This window comes from Antechinus flavipes, chromosome 1 (assembly GCF_016432865.1).
Source record: "Antechinus flavipes isolate AdamAnt ecotype Samford, QLD, Australia chromosome 1, AdamAnt_v2, whole genome shotgun sequence".
In the NCBI taxonomy this organism is placed as follows: Eukaryota; Metazoa; Chordata; class Mammalia; order Dasyuromorphia; family Dasyuridae; genus Antechinus; species Antechinus flavipes.
The window spans coordinates 59305757-59330423 of record NC_067398.1 but is presented as its reverse complement, the minus strand read 5'-3'; the positions used below and the strand labels follow the sequence as shown (position 1 = coordinate 59330423).

The 24667-nt window shown below is 40.9% G+C and overlaps 1 protein-coding gene across 7 annotated transcripts in view; it reads left to right on the top strand.

Annotated features, from left to right (window-relative positions):
- Positions 1-22745, top strand: part of IQSEC1 (IQ motif and Sec7 domain ArfGEF 1) — a 751998-nt gene extending 729253 nt beyond the window's left edge. For 6 of the 7 annotated variants that reach the window (XM_051983715.1, XM_051983682.1, XM_051983690.1 and 3 more), the window contains exons 8-14: positions 214-243; positions 6505-6630; positions 8578-8677; positions 12943-13104; positions 13808-13984; positions 20460-20509; positions 21779-22745. In XM_051983715.1, coding sequence (XP_051839675.1) covers positions 214-243; positions 6505-6630; positions 8578-8677; positions 12943-13104; positions 13808-13984; positions 20460-20509; positions 21779-22363 — 1230 coding nt within the window. In that variant the 3' untranslated portion in view covers positions 22364-22745. The remainder of the gene's footprint in view (positions 1-213; positions 244-6504; positions 6631-8577; positions 8678-12942; positions 13105-13807; positions 13985-20459; positions 20510-21778) is intronic. The other variant, XM_051983722.1, reaches the window with a different exon arrangement.
- Positions 22746-24667: the final 1922 nt, after the last annotated feature.

Below are 24667 nucleotides of genomic sequence, written 5' to 3'. Positions count from 1 at the left end.
AAAATGTGTGGTAAGAATTCATTTATACATTGAATTGGGTTTGTAAGACATATTCCTTATGCTATTCCAGAAAAAATAACATTGTATTTTTAAGTCACTCATTTGATAAAGTGGAATCTTTAATTATTTTAACAAGACTAGTTTGAAATAGAAGTGAGTAATTGCTGTGATGTATCTTTTGAGAGTTTAACACATCTGTATTTTCTTCTCTAGATTGGATCTCTGCACCATGGACTTGGCTGTGTAGGTATCTCTCTTATTGATTCATGATTATATCCCCACGCTATATAGAACAATTGTGTCATTTGTCTATTTGCTTATTTGACTGTAGAAATTTCTTCTGGAATTAGGGGCTTTTCCCAAATGTTGGCAACTTAAGTTAATTTTTTTTTTTACAAGAAATGAATTTTCTTAGTTTTCCTATCTTAAGACTTCTGTAAACTCTTTACAAAATTACATCTGCCCAACAGAGACTTATTGAAACTTGAGAAGCTCCTTTTTATCCAATTTCAGTGCACTGGACTGTGCATTAAGAGAAATCCATCCTGGTCAGCTAAGACTGCAATCCACATAAGCATCACTGTATATAGTGCTTAATTGTGTCTGTCCAGGCTAAAGACTGAAGTCTTGAGAAGTAAATATCCCTGGAAACCATGGGTAGAAATTGTTTGGCTTTAGAGGTCATAGTTAAGTTGATCTTTTTTTCTTGTAAAAATTCTCTGACTTTTCTGCTTGATCATTTTACTATGCCTTGCTTTCCTAGTGGATAAAATAGGTTTATCATTATTTAGAATTTCCTACCTCCCAGTTCTTATTCTTGAGCTTACTCTAGTTTGGGAATGAAGGGTTGTTAATCCTTGACAATGGAAAATAGATCATTGGACGTAGTATTTTGTGAACCAAAATGCAACCTATAATATCATCTACTATTATTTCCTACCCTAATCTAAATGTCCAGTTACACTCAAAGGGGATAATGGCTTTTATTTGCTAGGCTTAGGTTGGTTAGGTCAGAACTTACTTAGCATATTGTGCATGCAGGTACTTCGGGGTCTTTCACTCACTGGTTTGTCCCATATTGCAAACTCTATCCTTCTATCTTGGACATGCATACGTGCTCTTGATTATATGGAATGACAGCCCAAATGGGTGACTACACATTTCCACATGGGATGATTGTCTACAATATTTCCCCATTACTAGAGGTAGAAAGTTAAAAAGGACATTTGATTAGGAGTGAGGAGATGTGAGTGCTAGCCTTGTTTTTGTAATATTGCCAAACCTTGAAGAGCCTTAGATTCCTTAATTCTTAGAAAGTTGTCTTAACTTAGTGAGTCAATATGAATCAAAATCAACCTCTTTGTCCTTTTTGACTCCTAGTACTAATTCTGAATTCTGGCCCTGAGTAGAATAACACAAATTACTCTTCTACATAGCAGCCCTTCAGATCTTCCAAAACAGCTACTATACCTCCCTTAAATACTTTTTTTTCTACACTAAATATCTCCAGGTCTTCCAGTACTCACAAAATATAGTTTTTAGTCTCCTCACCATCCTCATCCCCCTGCTCTGAATATACTCTGGCTTATCAATAATTTTCCTAAATGAAGGGGCCTTATTGAATATGATCCCAATACTCTGGGGACTAGGATATCCAGATATTCAACTACAATAGAGTATAATAAAACTCCCTTCATTCTACATAATTCTGTTAATGTAGTCAAATGTCACATTGATTTCTTTGCTGTACCTTCCTCAGGATTTTATGAAAATGGAATATTTTGAAAAGTTTTGAAATTTGTAAATTGTAAAGTGCCACTTAAAAATCAGAATCTGTCCTGTGGTCACTGATATTAATATGATGTGTGAAAAATCAAACATCATTTATACATATTAGATTTAACATATATTTTAACATGTTTAACATATATTGAATTGCTTGCTATCTAGAGGAGGGAGTAGGGGGAAGGAAGAAAAAATCTGAAACACAAGGCTGTGCAAGGGCCAATGTTGTCAAATTATCCGTGCATATGTTTTGAAAATAAAAAGCTTTAAAAAAAAAAAAAAGAAACATCATACTAACAACTTTTAGGGAATGAAATTTGCAAGAATTGATCCTATAGATCTCTATCAAATTGAAGCATGTTTGTATTTGAAGGCACCTAGAAGCTATTCACTCCAACTCAGAATCTCTTATCTGTACTGCAGCTCTTCTGCAATATCCCTGCAAGACAGGTATCCAGCCTCTGCTTCAGTCCCTCCAACAACACTAACTGAAAGATTGCTCATTTTGTTCCTGGACATTGCTCATAGTTAGGTTCTTTCATATACTGAGCTGAAGTCTAGTTGATTTAGCCTCCACATGTCTACCCTTGTTTTTCCCTCTTACACACCACAAACCAAATCTACTCTATCTTTCTTCCACATCATATTCTTTTGAGTGTTTGAAGAAGGTAACTTTGATAGTTCTCCAAATTAAGCATTCCCAATTCTTTCAGCTCTTCTTCATATAAAGTAATTTTAAAATCAATCATCTTTGTCCATTGCCACAACTTTTGCAGCATGGCTGAGTAATGAAGATTTGCACTGGACCCAATGCAGGGTGACCTTAGTAACATTACAGAGTGGGACAGGAGGAAAGAATGCAACCAGCCAGAATAAAAGACAGTAGCATGGGGAACATGGGATGAGTTACACAGACAGCAGGCTTCCAGTATAGTCTGTAAAAGAAAGGTAGCATAGTACATCCAAGATGCACTTAAAGGCTGGAAATGCCAGGTTCAAATCCAGCCTCAGACACTTACTAGTGCATGATCCTGGGCTCTTGATTTCTTTTGTCTCCAGTTGCTACACAAGGTTGTTGTGAACACTGGGGCATGTGGAAAGCAGGAAGGAAAAAAGGGAATAAATATTTATCAGGCACTTGCTACGTGTCAGGCACTGGGCTAAGCATTTTACAAATATCTCACTTGAGCCTGTGAAGGTGCTATTATTATTCCCATTTTACAGTTGAGGAAACTGAGGCAGACAGTGATGTCCAAGGTTATATCTGAACTCAGGGCTTCCAGACTCCATGCTTAGCACTACTGCGCCATCTAGCTGCCTCAAATGAGATATGTGCAAAGCACTTCACAATCTTTAAGAGGCTATAATGTTTATATATGTATATCACATTTTATACACTTTTTAAAAAGCATAATTCTAAATGGCTTTCCAAAGTATTTGTACCAATTCACAGTATCACCAGTAGTGTTAACTATGTGCCTTTCTTTCCTTAGCTCCTCCAGCTTTGACTGTTGCCATATTTTGTCAACTTTGCCAGTCTGAAATGTATGAGATGAAACCACAAAACAATGCTACTGAATCTTGTTTCCTATTGTAGCACTATTCTCTCGATCTGATTCTCTGCTTCTCCGACTTGTTTCCCATTCATTTTAACCTCAGACTTTAGCACCCTGAAGAAATTCCCTCCCAGCATTTGCTAAATCATTGCATGTGTCAATCCTTTCTTGAGTAGGATCAATCAGCAAGTATTTGTAATGCATTTATTATGTAACAGGAATTGTTCTAGGTCTTGGTGATACAAAAACAAAAATGAAACAGTCTCTGCCCTCAAGAACTTGTTTAACTGATTGGCAACTTATGCAAAATACATCCAAGCTAAAAGGAGAGGTAGATAGAGTGGGAGAAGCACGAGTAGCTGTGGGTATCAGGGATAACATGAAAACCTAGAGGGGAAAGTGTAATTCCCAGTTTCAGATACTGCAAAGAGATGAAGAAGGATAAGAAAGGGTCATCAGATTTGGCAGTTAAGAGATCATGATTAACTTTGCAAAGAGTTATTTCAGTTGAGTAATAAGGTTAAGGTATAAGAGCCGATAAAAGTATAAATAATGAGGCCAGCTTGAAAGTAGAAAAGCCAATTAAGTAAGGATTTTTAAGAAAACAAGAAAACTTGAATGTATGTTTGTAGGCAGCAGAAAGGGAGAGATTAAAGTTTAGAATTGGGGGGACAGTTGTGGGGGAATGTCTGCCAAATCAAGGGGACATATGTAAAGTTGACTTTGGTGAGGAGGAGGGCCAGCCAGTACTTCATCAAATACTACAATGAAAGAAGAGAAAATAAGGGATAATGACAAAGTATTTTGAGGTATAGAAAAAGGGAGAAGGGGGAGCTTATGATGACTAGGCTTGGTTTTCTCAGTTAAGTACAAAGTTAAGATTCTGTTTGGTAGTGGGAAGGAGGGAGGAGTGCTATGTGAGAAGAAATGAAAGAGTTTGGAACAGCTGCTGTGGAGAGTAGAATTGAGAATTACCTTGAGATGGTAAGGGCCCAGTTAAGATTAGATAAAACAGATTTATAGTGGAACCATGGTTTAATTGCATATGAGCAGTGGAGGAGGAATTGATGATGGGGAACACTCTAGACTGGGGTTGGACAAAGTATGTGTGTCAATAGGATGAGAGAGTAAGAAAGTAGAGGCTGTGTAATATTATATTGATTAACTATAAAGCTGAGATTGGGAAAAATGGAAATAACTAGAGGTTCTGATGAAGATAAAGAATAAGTTCAGAATCAGGAGGCATAAAAAGAAATTAAATGATAGGTAGTATTGGATCATGGAATTTCAGAATTATTAATCACAGTACTATACTAAGTACTTTTACAATTATCTCATTTGATCCTCACAACAACCCTTAGAAGTTGGTGCTGTCATTATCCCCATTTTGCAGATAAGGAAACTGAAGCAAACAAGAGGTAAAGTGACTTGCCCAGGATGACAAAGCTAGTAAGTGTCTGAGGTCATGTTTGAACTCAGGCTTCCCGACTTCAGGCCCAGCACTTCATCCATTGAGTCATTTCACTGCCCCTAAAATCATAAGATTTAGACCTAGAAAAATAGCTGGGCTAGCCTTCCCCTTTTCCAGACACACAAAGGCTATGACAGAGGTACAAAAATTAGAGATGGAATTCATATCTAAGTGTTAGGGCTAGAAATCCATTATCCTTTTTGCTCTTAACATGCTAAGAGATAGCAGCTCAGAAGTGAGTTGGTACTGCCTAGATGTTCACCATTCTTCTCAGAAAGATTAGGAATGGGAGCAGGAGCCTGGCATAAAGAGATTTAAGCCACTATGGGACCAGGGATTTCATTATCTAATTCTGTCCAGTACACAAAATCACCTCTAACATGGCATGAAAATGAATCCTAGGAAAAGAAGAGGAATGCTGTTTTTCCCCCAGCAAGTCCATTCTCCTTTATTTGCATATTTCTTTAAGCTAATCTTGAGGTAAGTCTTCTGGAGCAGGTTGAATGAAATGCCTTGAAAGGCAGTGAGGGCATTTCCCTAAGTTTGTGGAAAGATACAGACCCCACCCTGACCAGTCTTGCCTCCTCTTTCCCTTGAATCTCATCAAGAGGAGCATTTTCAGACTGATCCAAGGGCTATAAAAAGATACTGAGCATCAATCACCCAGTAACTGTTTATTGGAAGCCAGCTTACTGCACCTTTGCTTCTCACTTTGGGGCAGAGGAAAATCACCTTAAACATGAATTCTTTTCCAAAGAAGCGTACAATCTAATTGGGAAAACAAAAACACATTAAAAATTAATAGAAATACACATGGAAATACATGATGTATCAAGTTAATGTCAGTAGACAGTATTTAAAAAAAAAAATTCAAAGGAGTCAGAATTGACTGTGGGCTGACTCCATGTAAGTAGGTAAGATCTGAACTTAACCTTGAAAGTTAATGTTGGACTAGTCACAGACATATACAAACGCTCTTCCCAACCTCCAGATTCCTTGCTAATCTGTGAAATGAAAGAGCTGGACCAGATCAAGGGTTGTCACTCCAGGTGAGGACCTGAGGTCTTTTAGGTAGCCAAGTGGAAATGTGCAAGCTATGTTCAAAGAAGAGGAAGCTAGATGAGCCTGGCGGAAGGAGGAAGACAAGTGAGGCTGAAAGAGAAAGTGAGAAACAGAGCCTAGCAGGTCTTGTGTTACAGTCTAGGAAATAAGAATTTTATGTGATAAGCAGTGGAAGGCCATTTGATTAGGAGAGTGAGTTTATCAGGTTGGTCTTCTAGGAAAATTTATCTGGCAGCAGTGTGCAGGAGAAATGGGGTCTGCCTAAGACAAAGATGTTTATGAGGAGAATTTTGAGTGGTTCAAATGTTGAGGGATAAAGAGACTAAAGTAAAGGATTTGAAATACAGGAGCAGAGAATCATTGGTTAGCCCAATAATGATTTCTGCTTGGGAAGAGGCAGGCTCATGACTCCTTATCTAGCATGGTATAAGGTAGAACCTGAGTCCCATCTAGAGTCAGGAGTCCTGGAAGAGAGGGCAGAAGATCTCTGATGTCAGGTTAAGTTGGTCAAGAGAAGCAAAGGTGAGATTAGCATCATGCCAGTTCTGCTGCAGAGGCAGATTACTTTGGCCTGAGCATAAGGGAGTTGCTAGTTTATGACTGATGTAAATCCCTTTTCTTTTCCCACAGGTACTATCCCTTCCCCATCGGAGGCTTGTTTGCTATTGTCGGCTCTTTGAAGTGCCAGATCCGAATAAACCCCAGAAGCTTGGATTACACCAGCGAGAAATCTTCTTATTTAATGACCTTCTTGTGGTATGTAATTTAACCATGGTGTATCTTCATATACACTACAGACTTCTTCTGGAGCTTTCCTGAAGCTTTTCTGTCATAGGACTCAGGGCTCCTGACAACACCTTCCCAGTCAGCACACTTAACCTGGGATCCTTAGACTCTTTGAGGATCCACAGATAGAGAATTCAGGGAAGTCTGTAAACTTGGGTAGGAAAAAACTTACATCCTTATTTTTACTAACTCCCAATCCAAATTTATCATTTTCTTCAATTATTTGTGAATATAGGTAACAAACCATAGTGTTATTAGCAGTATCTGTGACTCTGTCACAAATAGAAATCACAGATATTTTCACATCTCACATTATAGTTATCTTGAAATGAAATTTATGCTCATTGTTACTCCAGATTACTATAGCAATTAGACCTATAACTACAACACAAGGAGTTCAAGCCTTCCTGTCTACAGACTGCATTTCAATATAATTGGATTCATTTGTAGTGCTCTATATTTTATTTTAACATACTTAAGAACTTATTCTTAGAGGTGTGTTCATAAACTTCATCAGATGGCTAAAACAGTCAACACCCTGATTTGGTCCAGCTCTTTCATTTCACAGATTAACAAGGAATATGGGGCTGGGGAAGAGTGTATTTGTACATATTTGAGTGGAAAGAAAACTATATTTTAGTCTTTGGCATTTCCAGCCCATGGCAGTGCCTCTCTTTGCTACAGAAGACATTTCTCCTGATTCCAAGCTCCTCTTTTTGTGAAAATGTAATAGCCTTCCTATCAACTGCTCCCTTCTGTAGCTATGGGTATCATCTGCTTTGGGCACCAACTCTTAGCTTCTAGAAAGGAATATTCCCTTCCCCAGGCTGAAACCCAACTCAGAAGAGAATAACTGACGAGCAGACATTATCTTGTATGGCATTGGCTTGGGGCCAATTATAGAATGGCGTTTTCCTATTTTTTTTGTGTGGATTCAAGCTTCAGGGGTCATGAGCTCAGAACAGCAGTTTTCTTATATCTAGGTTTTGTTTATGGAAAAGAAGGCAGTGAAATCTTACTTCTTTGCATTATTCCTGTGTCTCACTTACTAATTTCCACCCCTCCCCTTTGGTACTAAATCCACGGGAGTATACTTCATTGCATTACTTTCCAAATGGGCTTTATCAAGCATGTTAATATAAAAGTGCTTCTTGCATCCATCCACTCTGGACTACAAGATGGTTATGAATCCTGAAATGGATTCATAACAGGAGACTCTCAGGAGACTCTATCTCAGGTCCACAAAGGCTTCAGAGTGAACAAAAGTCATCCAGTGAATTGTAGTACAAAAAGGGGGTATTTGTGCAAATGAGATCAGTTTCTTGAGCAGGTGCTCAGAATCCTCTCCAGTGTCAGCAAAGACTTTTCTCAGTGTGGGATAATGGGATTTAAAGGGCATCCAGGTGGAAGGAGAGAGTAAAGATTCTACTATGGGAAGCATGTCCATTTGGGAGAGGAGTAAGCAGAAAGATAAACAGCATGAGGGGAGAGAGAGAAAGGAAGGGAAGGAGAAGAAAAAAGAGGGAGAGAGGGGGGAGAGGGAAAAGAGTCTACTATGGGAAACGTTCATTTGGGAGAGAATGAATAAGCTGAGAGAAATAGAGGGAGGATGAGGAGAAAGAGGGGGAGGGACAAGGAAAGAGAAGGAGATAGGGAAAAGAAGAGAGGAAGAGGAGAGAGGAGAAAGATTATGATGGGAAACATTCATTTGGTAGAAAAGTGGAGGGGGGGGGAGGAGAGAGAAAGAGGATAAAGGAGAATCAGAGACAAAGAAAAGGTACATGTGAGAGACAGAGAGAGATAAACAGAGATAGCACCTTTCTCCTAACTGGAAGAGGAGATGGAATGAATGGACTAACCCAGACTCTTTTCCCTGTTACAGCATCACTAATGCTACATTACATTTGCTCTCCTCAGGTCACCAAGATCTTTCAGAAGAAGAAAAACTCTGTGACATATAGTTTCCGCCAGTCCTTCTCTCTTTATGGCATGCAGGTCCTACTTTTCGAGAATCAGTGTAAGTCTATCTCTTCCTCCCCATTCTTTTCTCTCTTCATGAAGAGTTGAACTTCCTAAGAACATTTTAGGGATGGGACATTACTGCTGTCCCAAAATTTCTGAGTAACTTTCTTGTGGAAGAGCTTAGCCCAAAAGGGTACAGTGAGGAACAAAGCATGGAAGGCAGATTAAGACAAATATAAAGAAAAAACTTCCCAACAAATAGTGGCTCCGATCAATCCACAAGCCTTAATTAAACTCCTGCTATTGTTGGTACTGGGCTAGACATGAGGGATATAAAGTCAAAGGTGAAACCATCATGCCATTAAGGAGCCTATATATGAAGTGGTTCACCTTGGGAAGTGATGAATTCCCCATCGCTTTCATGTGATGACTGGATGACTTCTTCAATTCATGTATGGCTTAAATTAAGTGACCTCCAGGTCCTTCACAACTCTCACATTTTGTAGAAGCTCTTTCTGAGAAACTGTCACTTTCCAAACTTTAGGATTTTCTAGGTCTTCCTTTCCCATTGCTGGTGTCCACCCCCAGAAGTATAATTTGGGAAAGGGCAGGAATGCGCTATTCTGCATCAAAGACCCTAGTAAAATAGCTGCAAGGTGATGATAACACCAGCTTAAAGATACATCTCTATCCCAATCTCCTTTCTTTCTTACTGACTCTTTCCTTCTATTAATTTCTCTGTTTTTACCTCTTCTATTTCTCCTTTCTTCCTTATATCTCTTCCCTACCTCTCTTCCCTACCTCTGCTCTTAACTATAAAGACATTTGAGTAATGGAGATCCTTGAAATCTAGAAGCTGAACTAAAGGTCTCAGTAAATCAAGCAAACAATCCAGAAGAGGCTGTTTGGGAGGCGCTAGGATATACTCTCCTCTCTTCTGAGGTCAGGGGCTGCCTTGTACGCTGGCTCTTTTTCCCCTGAGACCGTGGGCTGGATTGGGTTGGGCTGGCTCTGCTTCCCTCCGCTCCCCGGGCTGAGTTGGGCTATGTGTTTGAGGTGTTCCTGCTGCTGACCCAGTGTTACTTTATCTGCTTGAGTCAAAGTTCCAAAGTACTGGGTTAGGAACACACTGACCTTGGGGCTGCTGCTGGGGTGGAGCTGAGAATTGTCTCATCCCAGATGGTGTTGCTTGAAGAAGAGTCATTCGAAGGATGATAGTAATGTTTTTAAAACAAAACACACTTCATCCAATTTCGACTTTGTCTTCTTGGAAAACTTTTTCACCCACCTTGTATTTACAGGTTAGGGCATTCCCAAGGGCCCAGCAGTTATGAGGAATCTAGTCTTAGGAGGGAATAAGAAAATGTGAGATTTGTAGCTTTTCAACTTAGCCACTAGAACTGGAAAATAATAATAACAGCCATGGCAACGTGAACACTGTGCTTACTATTTGCCAGGAACAGCATTAAGCGGTTTTATAAATGATATTTCATTTGAATATTCTCAGCAACCCTGAGAAGTAGGTACTAATATTATTCCATTTTTACAGTCTAAGGAAACTGAGGCAAAGAGAGCTAAAATGACAACAAAGTACATAGCCAGTAAGTGCCTGATATCAGACTTGAACTCAGGTTTTCCAAATTCCCAACTTCTTGTTCTATCCACTATACCACCTAAATACTTCTGGTTTTCTGACTGAGGAAGAATTCTATCTCACTGTTATCTTCTATTTTTATGTAAGAGACAGCAAGAGTCCCAGGCTGCAGTTCCCCCTACCACTGCCTCCACCTCTCAGTCACCCATCCTCACCTACTTGTACCATTGTGACCAAAATTCAGAGATGAGGTAGTGGAGATACATGAGTCAAATCCCAGTGGTTGGAGTACCTGAGCAGCTCTTTTGGGCACTGCCTGACTCTAGTTGCTTTAGGAGACTTGAGGACTCTTGCCCTGGCTACTGCCATCCTAGACCTAGAAACTAACTTTGATCTTCTCTCTTGCATATAGGAATATGGGCGCTGGAGGCTTGAGCTTTCCATGACTGCCTATTCCTTGTACACCTTATCTTAATCCTAGGGAAGTTTTTGTACTCTGTAGATGAGGGCTTTTTGGAGCTCTTTGTAGTTTGTCTTTGGGAAATAGATATGTGAGAAAAATTGAGATATAGCCTTTGTTTCATCTTCTGTAAAATGGAGTAATAGTAGCACTCAAGGTTGTTGTGAAAATAAATGCAACCTGAAAAAAAGAGGGAAGCAGGAGCTTAGCACAGTACCTGGCCCCTAGTAGGCACTGTATAAATGCTTATTCTCTTCCCTCTTTTCTTTCCTCTTCACTGTTCTGAGAAGAAGTCCATACAATACAAAAAGATTAAGAATTCCTGCTCTAGAGAAGCACAAAATAAATCAGTTTCATCTTTAACTTAAGTGATAACTAGTGTCATGTTCTCTCCCCCCACCACCACCCCATTACGTTTTACAAGTTAAACATCTTAAGTCCATAATTTTCCTCATGTGATGTTGTTTACAAGCCCTTCCTCACTCAAACTATCATATGAGATTCAGGACAGCTTGCCAATATCTCTCTTAAAATATCCCATTTTCCTTCATCTTCCAAAGTTCACTGACATTAATTGCCTAAAGAAAAAAAATAATAACAACAATGTAGTACCCAGAATTGTGCACAGTACTATCAACTAACACACATTTTTATGTTTATGGATTTTATTTTTTAAAAATTCTAATTTTCTTGATAGCTTTTGTTTTTATATCATCTTTATTTCTGAATATATCCTTTCCTTCTCCCTTACCTAGTAAGAAATCCTTTATAACACAGAATCTTTTTTAAAAAGCAGTATAGCAAAACAAATTCATCCCCCTAAGTTTGATAGTATCTGCAGTTCCACATCCACAGTCCCCCTCTTCTGCAAAGTAGAATGAGAACACATTTATTATAGGTAACAAAAATATCAAAGTGATACAGTCTCCACTTTCAAGGAATCTACATTCTACATGTCCATTGAAAAGAGAATGCAGAGAAACTGGAAACAGAGTGGATGCCCACGAGTTGGAGAATGGCTGAATAAGATATGGCAAATGAATATTATGGAATATTATCATTCTGTAAGAAATGACCAGCAGGATAATTTCAGAAAGGCCTGGAGAGACTTACATGAACTGATGCTGAGTGAAATCAGCAGGACCAGAGCATTGTACATGGCAACAAGATTATATGATGATCAATTTGGATGGATATGGCTCTCTTCAATAATTAAATGATTCAAACCAGTTCCAGTGATTTTGTGATGAATAGAGCCATCTCCATCCAGAGAGAGGACTGTGGGAACTGAGTGAGGATCACAACATAGCATTTTCACTTTTTTCTTGTTGTTTGCTTGCATTTTATTTTCTTTCTCATTTTTTCCAGTCTGATTTGATTTGTCTTGTGCAGCAAGATAATAGTATGAACATGTACACATATATTGGATTTGACATATATTTTTACCATGTTTAACATATTTTGGACTACTTGCCATCTAAAGGAAGAGGTGGGAGAATAGGGGGAAGAAATTAGAACACAAAATTTTGTAAGGGTTAATGTCAAAGAATTATCCGTGCATATGTTTTAGAAAATAAAAATATTTTTAGAAAAAAAAATTGCTTTAATGAAAAAAAAAAAAGAGAGAGAGAATTCAGGTATTCACCATACAAATACAGAGTGAGTTTTTGGAGAGGTGGGCTAGCTAACAAGCAGAGGGAATCAAGAAAGACTTCTCTAAAGATGTGTCATTTGACCTGAACCTTGATGAGATTTAAAGGCTCCAAGCAGCAAAGACTTATCAGGGCTTTATCCATGCATGTGAGGATTACAAGGATAAAATCCTGATAAGTGAGATGCTGTAACAGTTTAATTTAATACTGCTGGTGATGGGGAATGTTAATTTTGTGTCTGATGGACATCAGATTATTTCATCTTCCTCTCTGGAATTCTCTCGAGTCCCCTAACCCTACCACAAGGTTATAACTTTAGAGCTGGAACAGGACCTTGGAGGCTACTGAGTCCAATAGCCTCCTTACTTTAGAGCTGAAGAAACTGAAATTGAGAGGCTTTTAAATGACTTACTTACCCAAGTAAATGTTGAAGTCAGAAAGACATGGTTTAAATCCTGCCTTAAAGTCTAGGGCTCCCTAGCTGAGCACACTGGCCAAGTCTTTTAAAGGGTTGAGTTCTGAATGGGGTGAAAACCATGCTTTAAATTCGGGAGGAAAAATTGCTCAGAAACAAACAAAAACCTGAATTCCACTCACTTTCTTTCCCTTTACAGATTATCCTAATGGCATCCGGCTCACATCTGCTGTTCCAGGAGCAGACATCAAAGTATTGATAAATTTCAATGCACCCAATCCCCAGGACAGGAAAAAATTCACTGATGACTTGAGGGAATCAATTGCAGAAGTTCAGGAAATGGAAAAGCATAGAATAGAGTGTAAGTAAGGCTTATACACACTTTGAGCCTAAACTATAAAGTCTAGGCTCAGGTTCTCGAAAAATGCATACTCCACACACTATCAGACCTTTCTGGCTGTGTGAATGGTGGGAATTTGGGCACTTTATCCGCAAGATGAGGGGGGATGGAAATCCAGGACCTGGGATCCATCCCATTACAGGGGGACTAAGAACTGACTGCTGGGAAAAATCTGTCTCCCCTACCAGTTTGTCTTCAGCAGCATCAAGTCAGTAATCTTGATTACTGTTAGAGTAAAGCCCTTTGAAATCTTAAAGTACTGTTTAAATCGATAAAGGTCACTTATTATTACCATTATAATTTTTGCAAAGAATGTCAGAAACATAGTAGGTCTGAAATTAAACCAACTCAGGTGACCTATCATTCTTCCCCTAGGGCAGTAGGAGTCAGAGAGGGAGAAGCAAAGGGAGAATCTTAGATAAATTGCCCATGGCATGACAGAGACCTTTTCAGCCCAGACTTCCCTTCAGGAGGGGGCAGTACCCACTCTCGGGATTTTCAGCATTTTCCCAAAGACTGATAGTCATTCTGCTTACCAATGGCCACCCCCCCCCCCCACTAGGGCATCCCTCCATTCCAGCCTGGGTGAGTCCCCTTTCCCACTGATGCTCCCTCACTTTGCCGCGGTAACCATGAGAACATGCATCTATTCTGTGTGTTTCAGCGGAGCTTGAGAAGCAGAAAGGAGTTGTCCGGCCCAGCATGTCCCAGTGCTCCAGCCTGAAGAAAGAGGCTGGCAATGGGACTCTGAGCCGAGCCTGCCTTGATGACAGCTACGCCACAGGCGAGGGCCTGAAGCGGAGTGCACTCAGCAGCTCACTCCGTGACCTCTCAGAAGCGGGTAAGAGCCGGACTTAGTTCTGCCTTCCTAGTGCAATGCATGCAAAACTCGGAAAAAAAAAAGCCCGACAGTTTGTGCATGCATTGTGCCCATGGAAAGAAACACAGCAGAGCCCCAGGCAGGGCATGTGTGCAAATTTTCTTAGCAAAACATTGTTTGGTTTTACTTTTTTTTTTCCCCTTGAAAATTCAAATACCTTTGATCATACTAAACAGTTCTAGTTTTTGCTGTTTGTACTTTTAAAAGAGAAAGAAGACAGAACCCAATTTAAATGTCATCACAGAGGGGAAATTGGTCTAAGAATAAACTAGTTAGTCCTCCCATTTAACTTTAAGTGTTTTTTTTCCTTTAAGAATTTGTAATAGAGAGAGACAGGTCCCCATTAGTGGCTATGTCCTGTGTATTTTGTGCTGAAGTTTTTACCTGTGTTTTACACTGATGAATGAAATTGAGTGAAGCCCTACTAAATTGTGCCTAGAACCTGACATCCCCTTCTTCTTTCCCTTCCTTCCTCCCTCCCCTAGCAGAGGCACTTGATGGTAGGCTCTCTCTAAACACAAATTTCCTTCGTTTCCTTGATTGCCTTTACCTTTGGCTCGAGTTGTGCTCTGTAGAGAACTCCAGCCTTAAAGGAGGAAAAAGTCCTGATTGCTCAGCATGCATGTCCTAAAATGTCATTGCTCCTGAGGTGACTGAAATCCAAATGCCACCAAACTTAGCATTAGTAGCTAATAGAAAGGTGTTAAAAAGAAGAAAAAAAAAAAAGCCTTCAGAGAAAAGAGCAATTTGTGCCTCTCTTCATTGCTTTGTTTCTGTATTTATTATTTTTGTTTTGCTGCCAGCCATTAATACCCAACAAACATTAGGTCCCTGCGGTCCATCGCCTGGATCCCTGGGAAATACCCAATGCCCAAACCTTGAGCAGTATGCTAGGGCCTTGGCAGTAGAAATGAAGCAGCGAGGGGGAAAGACCAAGAACCAAACCATGTTAGCTGCCAGTGAATCCTAATGCCTGGCTTGTTTTTAACTGCTGCACCTTAGTATAGCCATGATCCTCAATCGCCTGTATGTTCTGTGTCTGTTCAGTGGCTAGATGGCTTCTCTGTAGAGTTAGCAGGGAGGAGGTTCCAGTGGGGTTGCTATTTAGAGACTTAGCTGTCAAATGGGATGTGTAGGTGATTATTACAAATTTCTTTGCTGTGATCTTTCCGATGATTAGACCATCTATTCCTTGGTATCCCCATCTGCCTCATGGCCAAGAATACAAGTTCTCACCTGCTTATGTGAATTAGCCCTAGACTAGAGAGAAAACTTCACTGAGATCAACTGATTATTTTTGAAGCTCATTTTAGGCTGAGAAAAGTTATCCAGTCTCCACCCTACTGGTAACAGAGTGGAGTAGCACCCACCTGTAGACCACTGGGAAGGAATCCCGATTCCACTGTTTCTTGCCTGTAGGATTTTTCCATCCCAGTCTCTCCAGCATTGCCACATAGCCATGCTCAGGCAGAAGGTTATGTGTCATCTGCAAGACAATTCCTTCAGCTCATGACACCATTCCATGTATCAGCAGCACATACCTTGCTCCTGGCATGCTCATTTCCAAAACTGTTTTTTTTTTTTTCTTTTTTTTTCCTTTTTTGGTTTTTGGTTTTTTTCCACAGTTCAGAACTGAAATCCATTTACCACATAAAGGGTTTAAGCAATGGATTTGTTAAACCCAACTAAACTTAATTGGAGGCTCTCTGCCCACTAAAGGCTATGGGTCGCTTCTGTATGGTGCTGTGCAGTGTGAAAAAGCAACCAACTCCCTCCTTGACTCCTGCCACCCTCTCCTGTTATTTGGCATAAATACCAAGGCTTCTGGTCGCTGGTTATGCTTGTGCTCTTGTGTAGGTCTTGTCCTACAAATTAAACTAACAGTCAGCTCCAAGACCCTTGAGACCCAGCTCTTTTCCCAGGCTGGTAGAGTACCTCCCACCATAAGAGCTAACCATGGTTCCTTTCCAGAACTGACTAATACAAAGTGATTTAGTCTGGAGTGTCTCCAGCTTGTCTGTATCCCCCTCCTTTATCTCTCCCAGTAACCAGAGATTCCAGGTCACTAAGTGAGTCATGTTAGTTCAGAAGCCAGAGCAATTGGTCCTTTCTTCTCCTCCTTGAGGTCAGAGGGTATGCATCTTGATTCTATTCAGTAGCAAGGATTAAGGCAGGTGTCATTACTTTTTCATTATATCTTGGATCAAAGTATTTGTGGGGAAAGGAATATGGGCACTATTTTGTTGTTGTTGTTATTGATGATAACAGTTATGCTGTTTTGAGAGGCTGAGTTAAAAGAGACTGTTAATCCAGAGCTAGAATCCCATAAAAGCCCTGAGATACAAACATGGAACCTCTTAAGATATCAGTAACTTCTTTATTCTGTTCACTTTGAGAGAAAAGCAAAAGGTGAGGCCTAGGATAGGTATCCATTGCCATTTAGACTTATTAGGGGGAGGAGTGATTTAGAGGTATATCAGGGTGTCCAAGTGGAGATGGATTTAAAAACTGACCTATCAATTTATCAAGAAGATAATTGAGGCTGCCGTGAAATATGTCTGTTGGAATTAGCTTTCCACGAAGTAAGTTTTGGAACCTCTGCTGGGTCAGGAAACTGAGATTATAAAAATGAGCAGACAGGAAAGTAAGGTCCTCAAAAAAAGAGAACACATCATCTCCTTGTCTTATATTCCCTTACAACCTTACATGGGGTGTTACATTTTAAGGGAAAAAAAATATACTGAATTTGTAAGAACAGCTGTAAGAAACTCTAAAAGGTTCTCTTTTGCTAGATGATTGACTATTCATTCCCAGAACTCTGATTGCCAAAGCTACCAAGACTGGCTTTTATCAGAGAAGAATGATACAAAGTTGCTTTTGTGCAAATAAAGCAAATATCTTCTATCTCAAGGTTTCCCTGTCTAGGCAAAATGGATTCTGAATACATAAATCTAGAGCTGTGAGAGACCTTAAATGTTGTCTAATTCACCCTCCTCGTTTTCTCAATGAGAAAATAAGATCAAGAAATAGAGAATGAGTTCCTCGGGTTTATGAAATAACAGAGCCAGGATTAAAAGCCAGTCCTATGACTTCTCAATCACCATCAGCAAAAGCAGATTGGCATCTGTATTTCAAGTTAGTGTGGCAATGCTGAAGAAATCCAGGGTCAGCAAGCTGAGGACTTTCCTTCAGCCTGGAGAAGCATTCACCCATCTCTGCTTACAAAACATGCACAGCTAAGAAGCAGAGTTGGCTACAGTTTCAGCTTTCCATTGGCCTACTGGGAAGTCCTTCAGTCTCCTTCATGTATCACATTACCAGCTACGGCTGAAGTCCATCCAATTATAGAAAGTTTTATTTTCTGTTGTCAACCTTGAGGATGCTAAGAAATCTAGAATCTGATTGGAGGCTTGGCTGCAAGAAGCCTTCCTGCAATCTCTCTTTATTCAGTAGATGACGAGCATGATTTAAGATTTAAGAAGGACTTTCCAGACCCACCATACTTTGCTAACCATCCCAAATGTATAAGAAAAATACCAGAAAAATGCATAAGTCCGTGGACTGCTCTGCAGGGCTTCAGACACGTGCCTAGGCTAAGGGAGGCTGAAGCTGCCCATGTGCTCACATCAGAAAATTGCTTACATGGGACCGTCAGCAGCAGAAGGCCTGGAGGTCATTGCTGAAGCAATGCTGAGAAAAGGAGTCAGGGATCAGATCCCAAACTGCTGGCCAGTAGTGTGGTATCTATGGGATTCCAAGCCATTGTTCAGCATTTATTAAGTACCTACTATGTACCAGGTGTCATAAACAAGTATGTGGTCTTCTGGATGATTAGGAAAACTAGACACTGGTTTTACATCTGCATTCAGATAGGAGGGCAGGGTATCCATCACTGAGGGTTTGGTATGTAGTTCAGTGATATTTTACTTCAAGTTGTGGGCATCTGTGTAGGACATATGAACTTCTAGGGGAAAGAAACAGAGACAGAAAGAGAGAGACAGAGACAGAGACAGACTGAAGGGGGAAAGAGACAGAGATAGAAGCAGAAATAGAGACAAACAGGAACAGGAGAGAGAGAGAGAGAAAGAGAGGCAGAGACAGACTGAGGGGAGAGACAGAGACAGAGACAGACTGAGGGGAGAAAGAGACAGAGACAGACAGAAGGAGAGAGACAGAAACAGAAAGAGATAGAAATGAGATAGAGATGGGGAGAGAGAGAGACAGAGACAGAGACAAACAGATGGGAGAGAGAGACAGAATAAGAGAGACAGAGACAAACAGACAGATACAATGGAAGAGACAGAAAAAAAGAGAGAGAGAAAGAGACAGAAAGTGAGAGAGAAACAGAGAGAGAGAACACCTATGGGTGACTATATAACTGAGGGATGTATGTGTGCTTATTTATGTGCAGACATATCTGTCTAAATTTCCACATACATAGTGGTGTGTATAAATGTGTGCATGCGCATATATGTTTTTACTACTTGGCTTTGGAAAGTTCTGCCTCAAAAAGGCCACATCTATTGCCCTACCTGACCACAGACTGATAACAGAATCTACACAAAGCTCAGGAAAATGAAGGAAAGTCTAATCAATCTGTTGAAGAAGATGACAACAAAACACCTAAACTGCCATGTCCCAGAATCTTCATCGATGTTGGAAGAGAGAAGGAAGATTCTTTGGAGGAGCTTCCATGATGATCTCCTAACTTCAGGTCTTGGTTTGTTTGTATAGTGGATAGTTAGCAGATCTTGCTCGTCATGAACCCATGAGAAGAGCTACATGTTGGACTGAAATGAAGTTTTCTCTAAGACATCCTTTCCCTCCCTGCAAAAGTGGGCTGTGAAGATGGTCTTCAGGAGAATTAGGAGTGCTTTGCTTCCCTCTTTGGGATCTAGGCAGAGTCAGAGAAAAGCTTGGAAGGGCCCTTTAACCAGAAGGCAGAAAGATGACCTTTCTCATCTCCCAGATCTCATGTGGCTCAGATTGGTCTTTCTTTCAAAGAAAAAGAAATGCTTCTTTGAGGAATCAGTCCCCTGAGTTGCTTAATTACTAGGCCTATTTTCTTGACTGGGGGCACTTTCTTGGGCCACGGCAGGGATTGGGGTAGGGAATGGGGGAAGCAGCACATATTTCCTACCCCACATTTCCTACCCTCTCATTTTTACTTAGATTGTGAAGGGAAAGAATCATCTCTTTGCTCAGTTAGGCTAGGAAGGGACAAGATGAATTATTTTTTCTACCTAAAGAAAAAAAGTTCTAAGTTCCAACCTTCAACCTATCTCATAGCTGAAAAGTGAAGAGATACTGAGTGGGACTTTTCACCCACTCCATTCTCTTGATGAGAAGTAGGACCTTCATGTTAGTCTTTCAAGTTCCACTTTCTTGGTGTTCAGCTCTGGAAGCCATAAAGGATAAAGTAGAGTCAGTGTCCCAGTTTAGCTCAGATACTGCCAGTTATTGAAGACTTGTACTAGGCTCTAACCAACTGGTCCAATCTAGGAGAGACATCATGAAATCAGATGGAAAAGGGAAAGCTAAGGGCTCAGAGCATCTTATACAAAAGGAGGGATTTATCCTGAGAGCCCCCTACAGATCCCTATTTTAATAGCTACCTTTCTATCTTCCTATATGGCCAACTTGGACCACACAAGGTGACCTCTGCCCATGTTGCATGATCACACATACACACCACAGAGCCGTAACAAAAAGAGACATTTGCAATTTTGACTGGTCTAAAAAAATTTAAAAAAAAAAAAAAAAGAAAATTAAGTTTAGTTTCCTCCTAACCATCCCCCCAAAAGGATATATGAAATCCACTGAGGTTCAGTAGCTTCACAGAATTTTTTTTTTTTTTTGCTTTTGTTCTTTAGTTTCCAAAGAAGCCTCACTTTTCTTCCCCATCTCCTTATTGGTCCTTATCTAATCTAGCACCTGGAAGCTCCTCAGTTGCCCAGAAATCCTTGAGAAAAAGCAGATGTACCTGACATCTTGGGGGGAAATGGTCTTTACTTTTTTAAGAATCTGGGCAGAAATGAATTCTCCTGACTATGAAAGTGTTCCTCCTGCACACTTGTGCCCCCCCATCCTGGAGAGACTGGAATTGGAGTATAGGAGATGGTCTTTAAATTTGGGGCTGTTTTGTTTTTGTTTTTTACGTGTGGTGTTGTTTTTTTTTTTTTTTTAAATACCTTTTTGCACCTGAATGGCTATTTGCTTCTCCACTGAGCCTCCTCCTCCCCCTGGACCCAGATGTGGGCCCCAGAGGCCTGCAGCTGGGAGCCTCCTCGAAGCTGAGCTTGTTGGTGCCCGCCCAGACCCTCCATAGTTGCGCTTAGAGGCTCCTGTAGCAGCGCCAGCTCAGGCTTAGAGAGGAAATTGCTCAGCCAGGTCTTGTGTCCGGTCTCTAACCTATGGTATTGCATGTTCTGGGCAGGGAAGCGTGGGCGTCGCAGCAGTGCAGGATCGCTAGACAGCAATATGGAAGTAAGTAGGAAGCGCCTGATGTCTAGCTGGATGTGACGATGTGCGTTTTCCAACCTTTATTTTATATACATGTATTTTTTTTGCTCCTCTTCTTCCTATATATACATATATATATATGTAAATACACACACACATAGCCCTCTAACAACCTGCCTGCCTAAAATAAAGTGCATGTCTGGGCTACTCACTCTGTACTGGTACAAAGCTTAAAAATACCAAGCGCCACTTACTGGCTTGTTTTGGATGAAACCTGGGTTGTTTTGTTTTTTTGTGTTTTGGTTTCAGCTAACCCCGTTTCCTCTGTTCCCACAAGCATGGTTAATGAGCACCTTTGCCACCCTCCTCCCCACTCCTCTTCTCCTACCACAGCCCCAGCTCACAGGCTACTCCCCCTTTGTTCTTGCTCCTTGGATGTTTTAGCTGACTTCTTGACTTCCATGCTCAACCATCTCCATCGCTTATTTTGGCGTTTAAACTGCTCAATGTCTGCAGTCATGACACCATGGAATTGCATAGCTAGGTTGTGGGAGGAGCTAAGCCAGTAAGATAGATGAATTCAATGTGGATTTCATGAGATTTCATTCATCTTCAAATCATTTATATTTACTGTTCATGTCAACTTCAGCTTGCAGATTCTTTCTTACCTTTTTTTTAATTGTTTTGTTTTGGGTTGCATTAGGTAGGAATAAGTTTAAAACCTAGGTAACTAGCCCCAAGCTTAGCTTTGTCTGATATCACACCCACTATATAGCCTTTAAAAACCTGAGGAGAGGTAAGACCATAGAAGGCTGAACTGGAGCTACTGAGCCAATTAGGAAAGCACAAAAGACTTAGTGAAAAGAAGTGATTTGCAAAGGAAAGGGACCAGGCTGGAGGCAGCCCAGCCAGGCCATTTACACACTAACCACCAGCAGTCAGAGTCGTGATAATGGTCAGCCCAAGGCAGATTTGAGTTTTCCCCTTTACAGTTTTCTTGACACCCAGTTGGCAGGAAGATTTCCCAAGTCAGCATTTTCTCTGCTCTTTAATTGGAAAGTTGCAGTGAACAGCCCTCCAGAGACCAGTTCTGTCTGGCGGGGTCACTTCTGCCCACCATGACATCCCTGCTTAGTTATATTAGAAGGGGCAGAGACCTCACCCAAACCTTACCTACTCTATGTAGCCAGGCAGCTCCACTGAAGCTTAATGATCAGTCTGTTAATTTTTTTTTCATCTGGCATAAATACTTTAAAATCTTTTAATTTTTATTTCTATGAATTTCCTTTTTAGGGGTCCATCATTAGCAGTCCTCACATGCGCCGAAGAGCTACATCAACCCGAGAGTGTCCATCTCGCCCACACCAGACTATGCCTAATTCTTCTTCCCTCTTAGGCTCCTTATTCGGTAGTAAGAGAGGGAAGCCCCCTCCTCAGGCCCACCCACTCTCTGGCCCTTCACAGCCCCCTTCTCACCCATCAGTTCTCTCCCATCCACCACACGCTCAACATCCTTCCAGCGGGCACCACCAGGGCCCCTCCGAGGGACAGACACAGGCCCAGGTGCACACGCACCATACCCAGTACTGCCACATGCAGCAGAATCCGCCCCCCTACCACCACCACCACCATTACCACCCACCTCAGCACACCCAGCACGCACACCAGTACCACCACGTCTCCCACGGGGGGCACCCCCCGCACCCGCCCTACGTGGCCCATGCCCACACGCCCCACGCCCACCCACCACTGCCCGCATCCCACGCTGGGCACTCCACACACTCTGGGCACACAGCGCACCACCACGGACAGCAGTCTGCCCCTCCTCCTCCCACCAGCACGAAGCCCAAACACAGCGGCATCAGCACAATCGTCTAGACAGACCTGGGGGATGGGCAAGGGGGTCTCGGACCCCCCCCTATTGACTCTAGCACCAGATATCTGACACAGAGGCGCACCCGGTAGGCAGCCAGCAGCATATCAAACCCAGGGTGGATTTGTGGTTTTTTTTTTTTCCCCTTGGCCCTGGAATCAGACACTATGATTGAATCCCATAAGCTCACAAGGCTTGCATTTTAGGAAATGAAATTCCTTTCAATTAACCTTGTTGCCCTGGGCTTCATTCACCTCCACCTTTGGGCCGGTCTTTGCCATCATTGGCCTTGAAATGGTGCCACCTGCCAAGTAGATGTTAAACTGCCCCCAGCTCCCTTGCCCTCGTTGGTTTTACAGGAATATGAAAACCCAACCTAGAAAAGAACCTTGTTGCATTCTTGCTCTTTTATTGACAATGGGCAAAAAATTAAGTAGACCTGATATGGTTGATGAAAGTACGTAAGTAAACTTTATATAATATAAATATATATAAATATATATAAATATATATATATATATATACATACACACTGTATAGGTAACATTGTGCGTGGAAAGCAAACTTTTCAGTCCACAAAATTAGCAATATAGAATTTACGAGGAATTTCCACTTACTTGATAGACAGCACCATAGCTGAGTAGTATGTGAGACAGTAGGCCAAAAACTTAAATGCTAGAAACAAATTTCAGATGTTTCAGTATTTTCTTAAATTGAGAGAGAGAAAGAGAGAGAGAGAGAGTGAGAGAGAGAAAGAAAGTCCCCTGAGGACTTGCAAAGATCTCTAAGCAATCATTACTGAATGTGCCAAGTAACATAGCATCTAACTGTTTAAGTCCAATATTGCTTTGTATAAATCCTTATTTTATTAACAATAATATCCTAAGTAACCAGTATTATAACTGCTCTGGTATTTCAGGTAAGCAAATTAGTTAAGATGCAGTAAACTCTACAGTAGCAACATGGGATGACCAGCTAAGCACTGGTTGTCTTAGAGCATTGGTTACAAAATTTCTTAGACACTTTAAAGGCTGTAATAACTGTGAATTTACATGATCCACATTTCTTTTGTATGCATTTGATTTATTGAACCCCAAATTCAGTCATGTGAGAGGTGCACATAAACATGGCAAAAATTTTCATCTCCAACATGAAAATGACAGACTCATCCTTATTTCCTTGACACCATAACTTACTCATTTTGTTTCCGATCGCAATGGGCGGATGTCCCTCTAGAGCATCTCCTACAGGAACTGCTCTAGGACATTTATTTTAGGATTAAGCATTATAGGGTGGTGTTTTTATTTTTAAAAAATAATAATAATAATTGTAATTCCATGTAGCCATGTGCTAGCAAAACACCTGTTTCATCATTGTGACCCATCTGACTTCTTAGCTGACAAGTACCTAGTACTCAGCAGGCTGAGTCTCCCCTGCCTCTCTCTCATAGTCTGGTTAGTTGCAAAAGCATCACATGAAATCAAGCTGTGCTATTGTTGCTTCTGTGTTGTGATGACGCCATCTGCTAACCCGTCCGAGATTCTGCACATCCAGATTCTATACTGAGTCAAACATGGCACCTACTTTGTAGTTTCAGCCTTTTGAGCCTCTGCAGCTGCAAGTCCTTTACACCTAAGCAGTAGAAACAAGAGATCTACCCCCATTGTTCCAGCTAAAATGCAAGACCCCTTTAACAAAAAGAAAAGGGGGGGAGGATAAGAAGTCCCTCTGTTGAGATGTGGGGAAAACACAAACGAGCTGGTGGCAGGGGCTGGTGCTGAGGCAACGCCAACGAGAAGAGCAAAACCTTCTGTGTTGGAAAAGTTCCTGGTTCCTGTCGCTTGGGTCATCATCGAGTGTGGGAGCCTCTGTTGACTCCCCCTTTTTTTTGGTTGATCCCTCATCCCTTTTGTCATGCCATTGCTATCACAAAATCAGCAAAACTGCAAACTGAGCACTTTGTTGTATTTGTCCTCTAGGAAGATGAACAGTCTGAAGCTTATTAGCATTTAAAAGAAAAAAAATTAAATCTGCCCATTTTTGTTTTTCTCTGTGTGTAATACTTCTTTCTTTGATATCTTCTCCAAACTGATCTTTTTGTGAAAAGAATGGTACACATGTCCTTTAGATTTAGTTCGGGCTGAGTTGAGAGGCTATTCGGTTGCCATTAACTCTTCCAAAATTGTCCCATTTACCTTCAAGTTAAACCTGTCTAAATTCCCTTGAGGCTCTCTGTTCTTGCAAGTGAAGGGATGTTGTTATGATAAAGGAAATTAGAACTGTATTGCATGTCATCCAATGTTAATGGT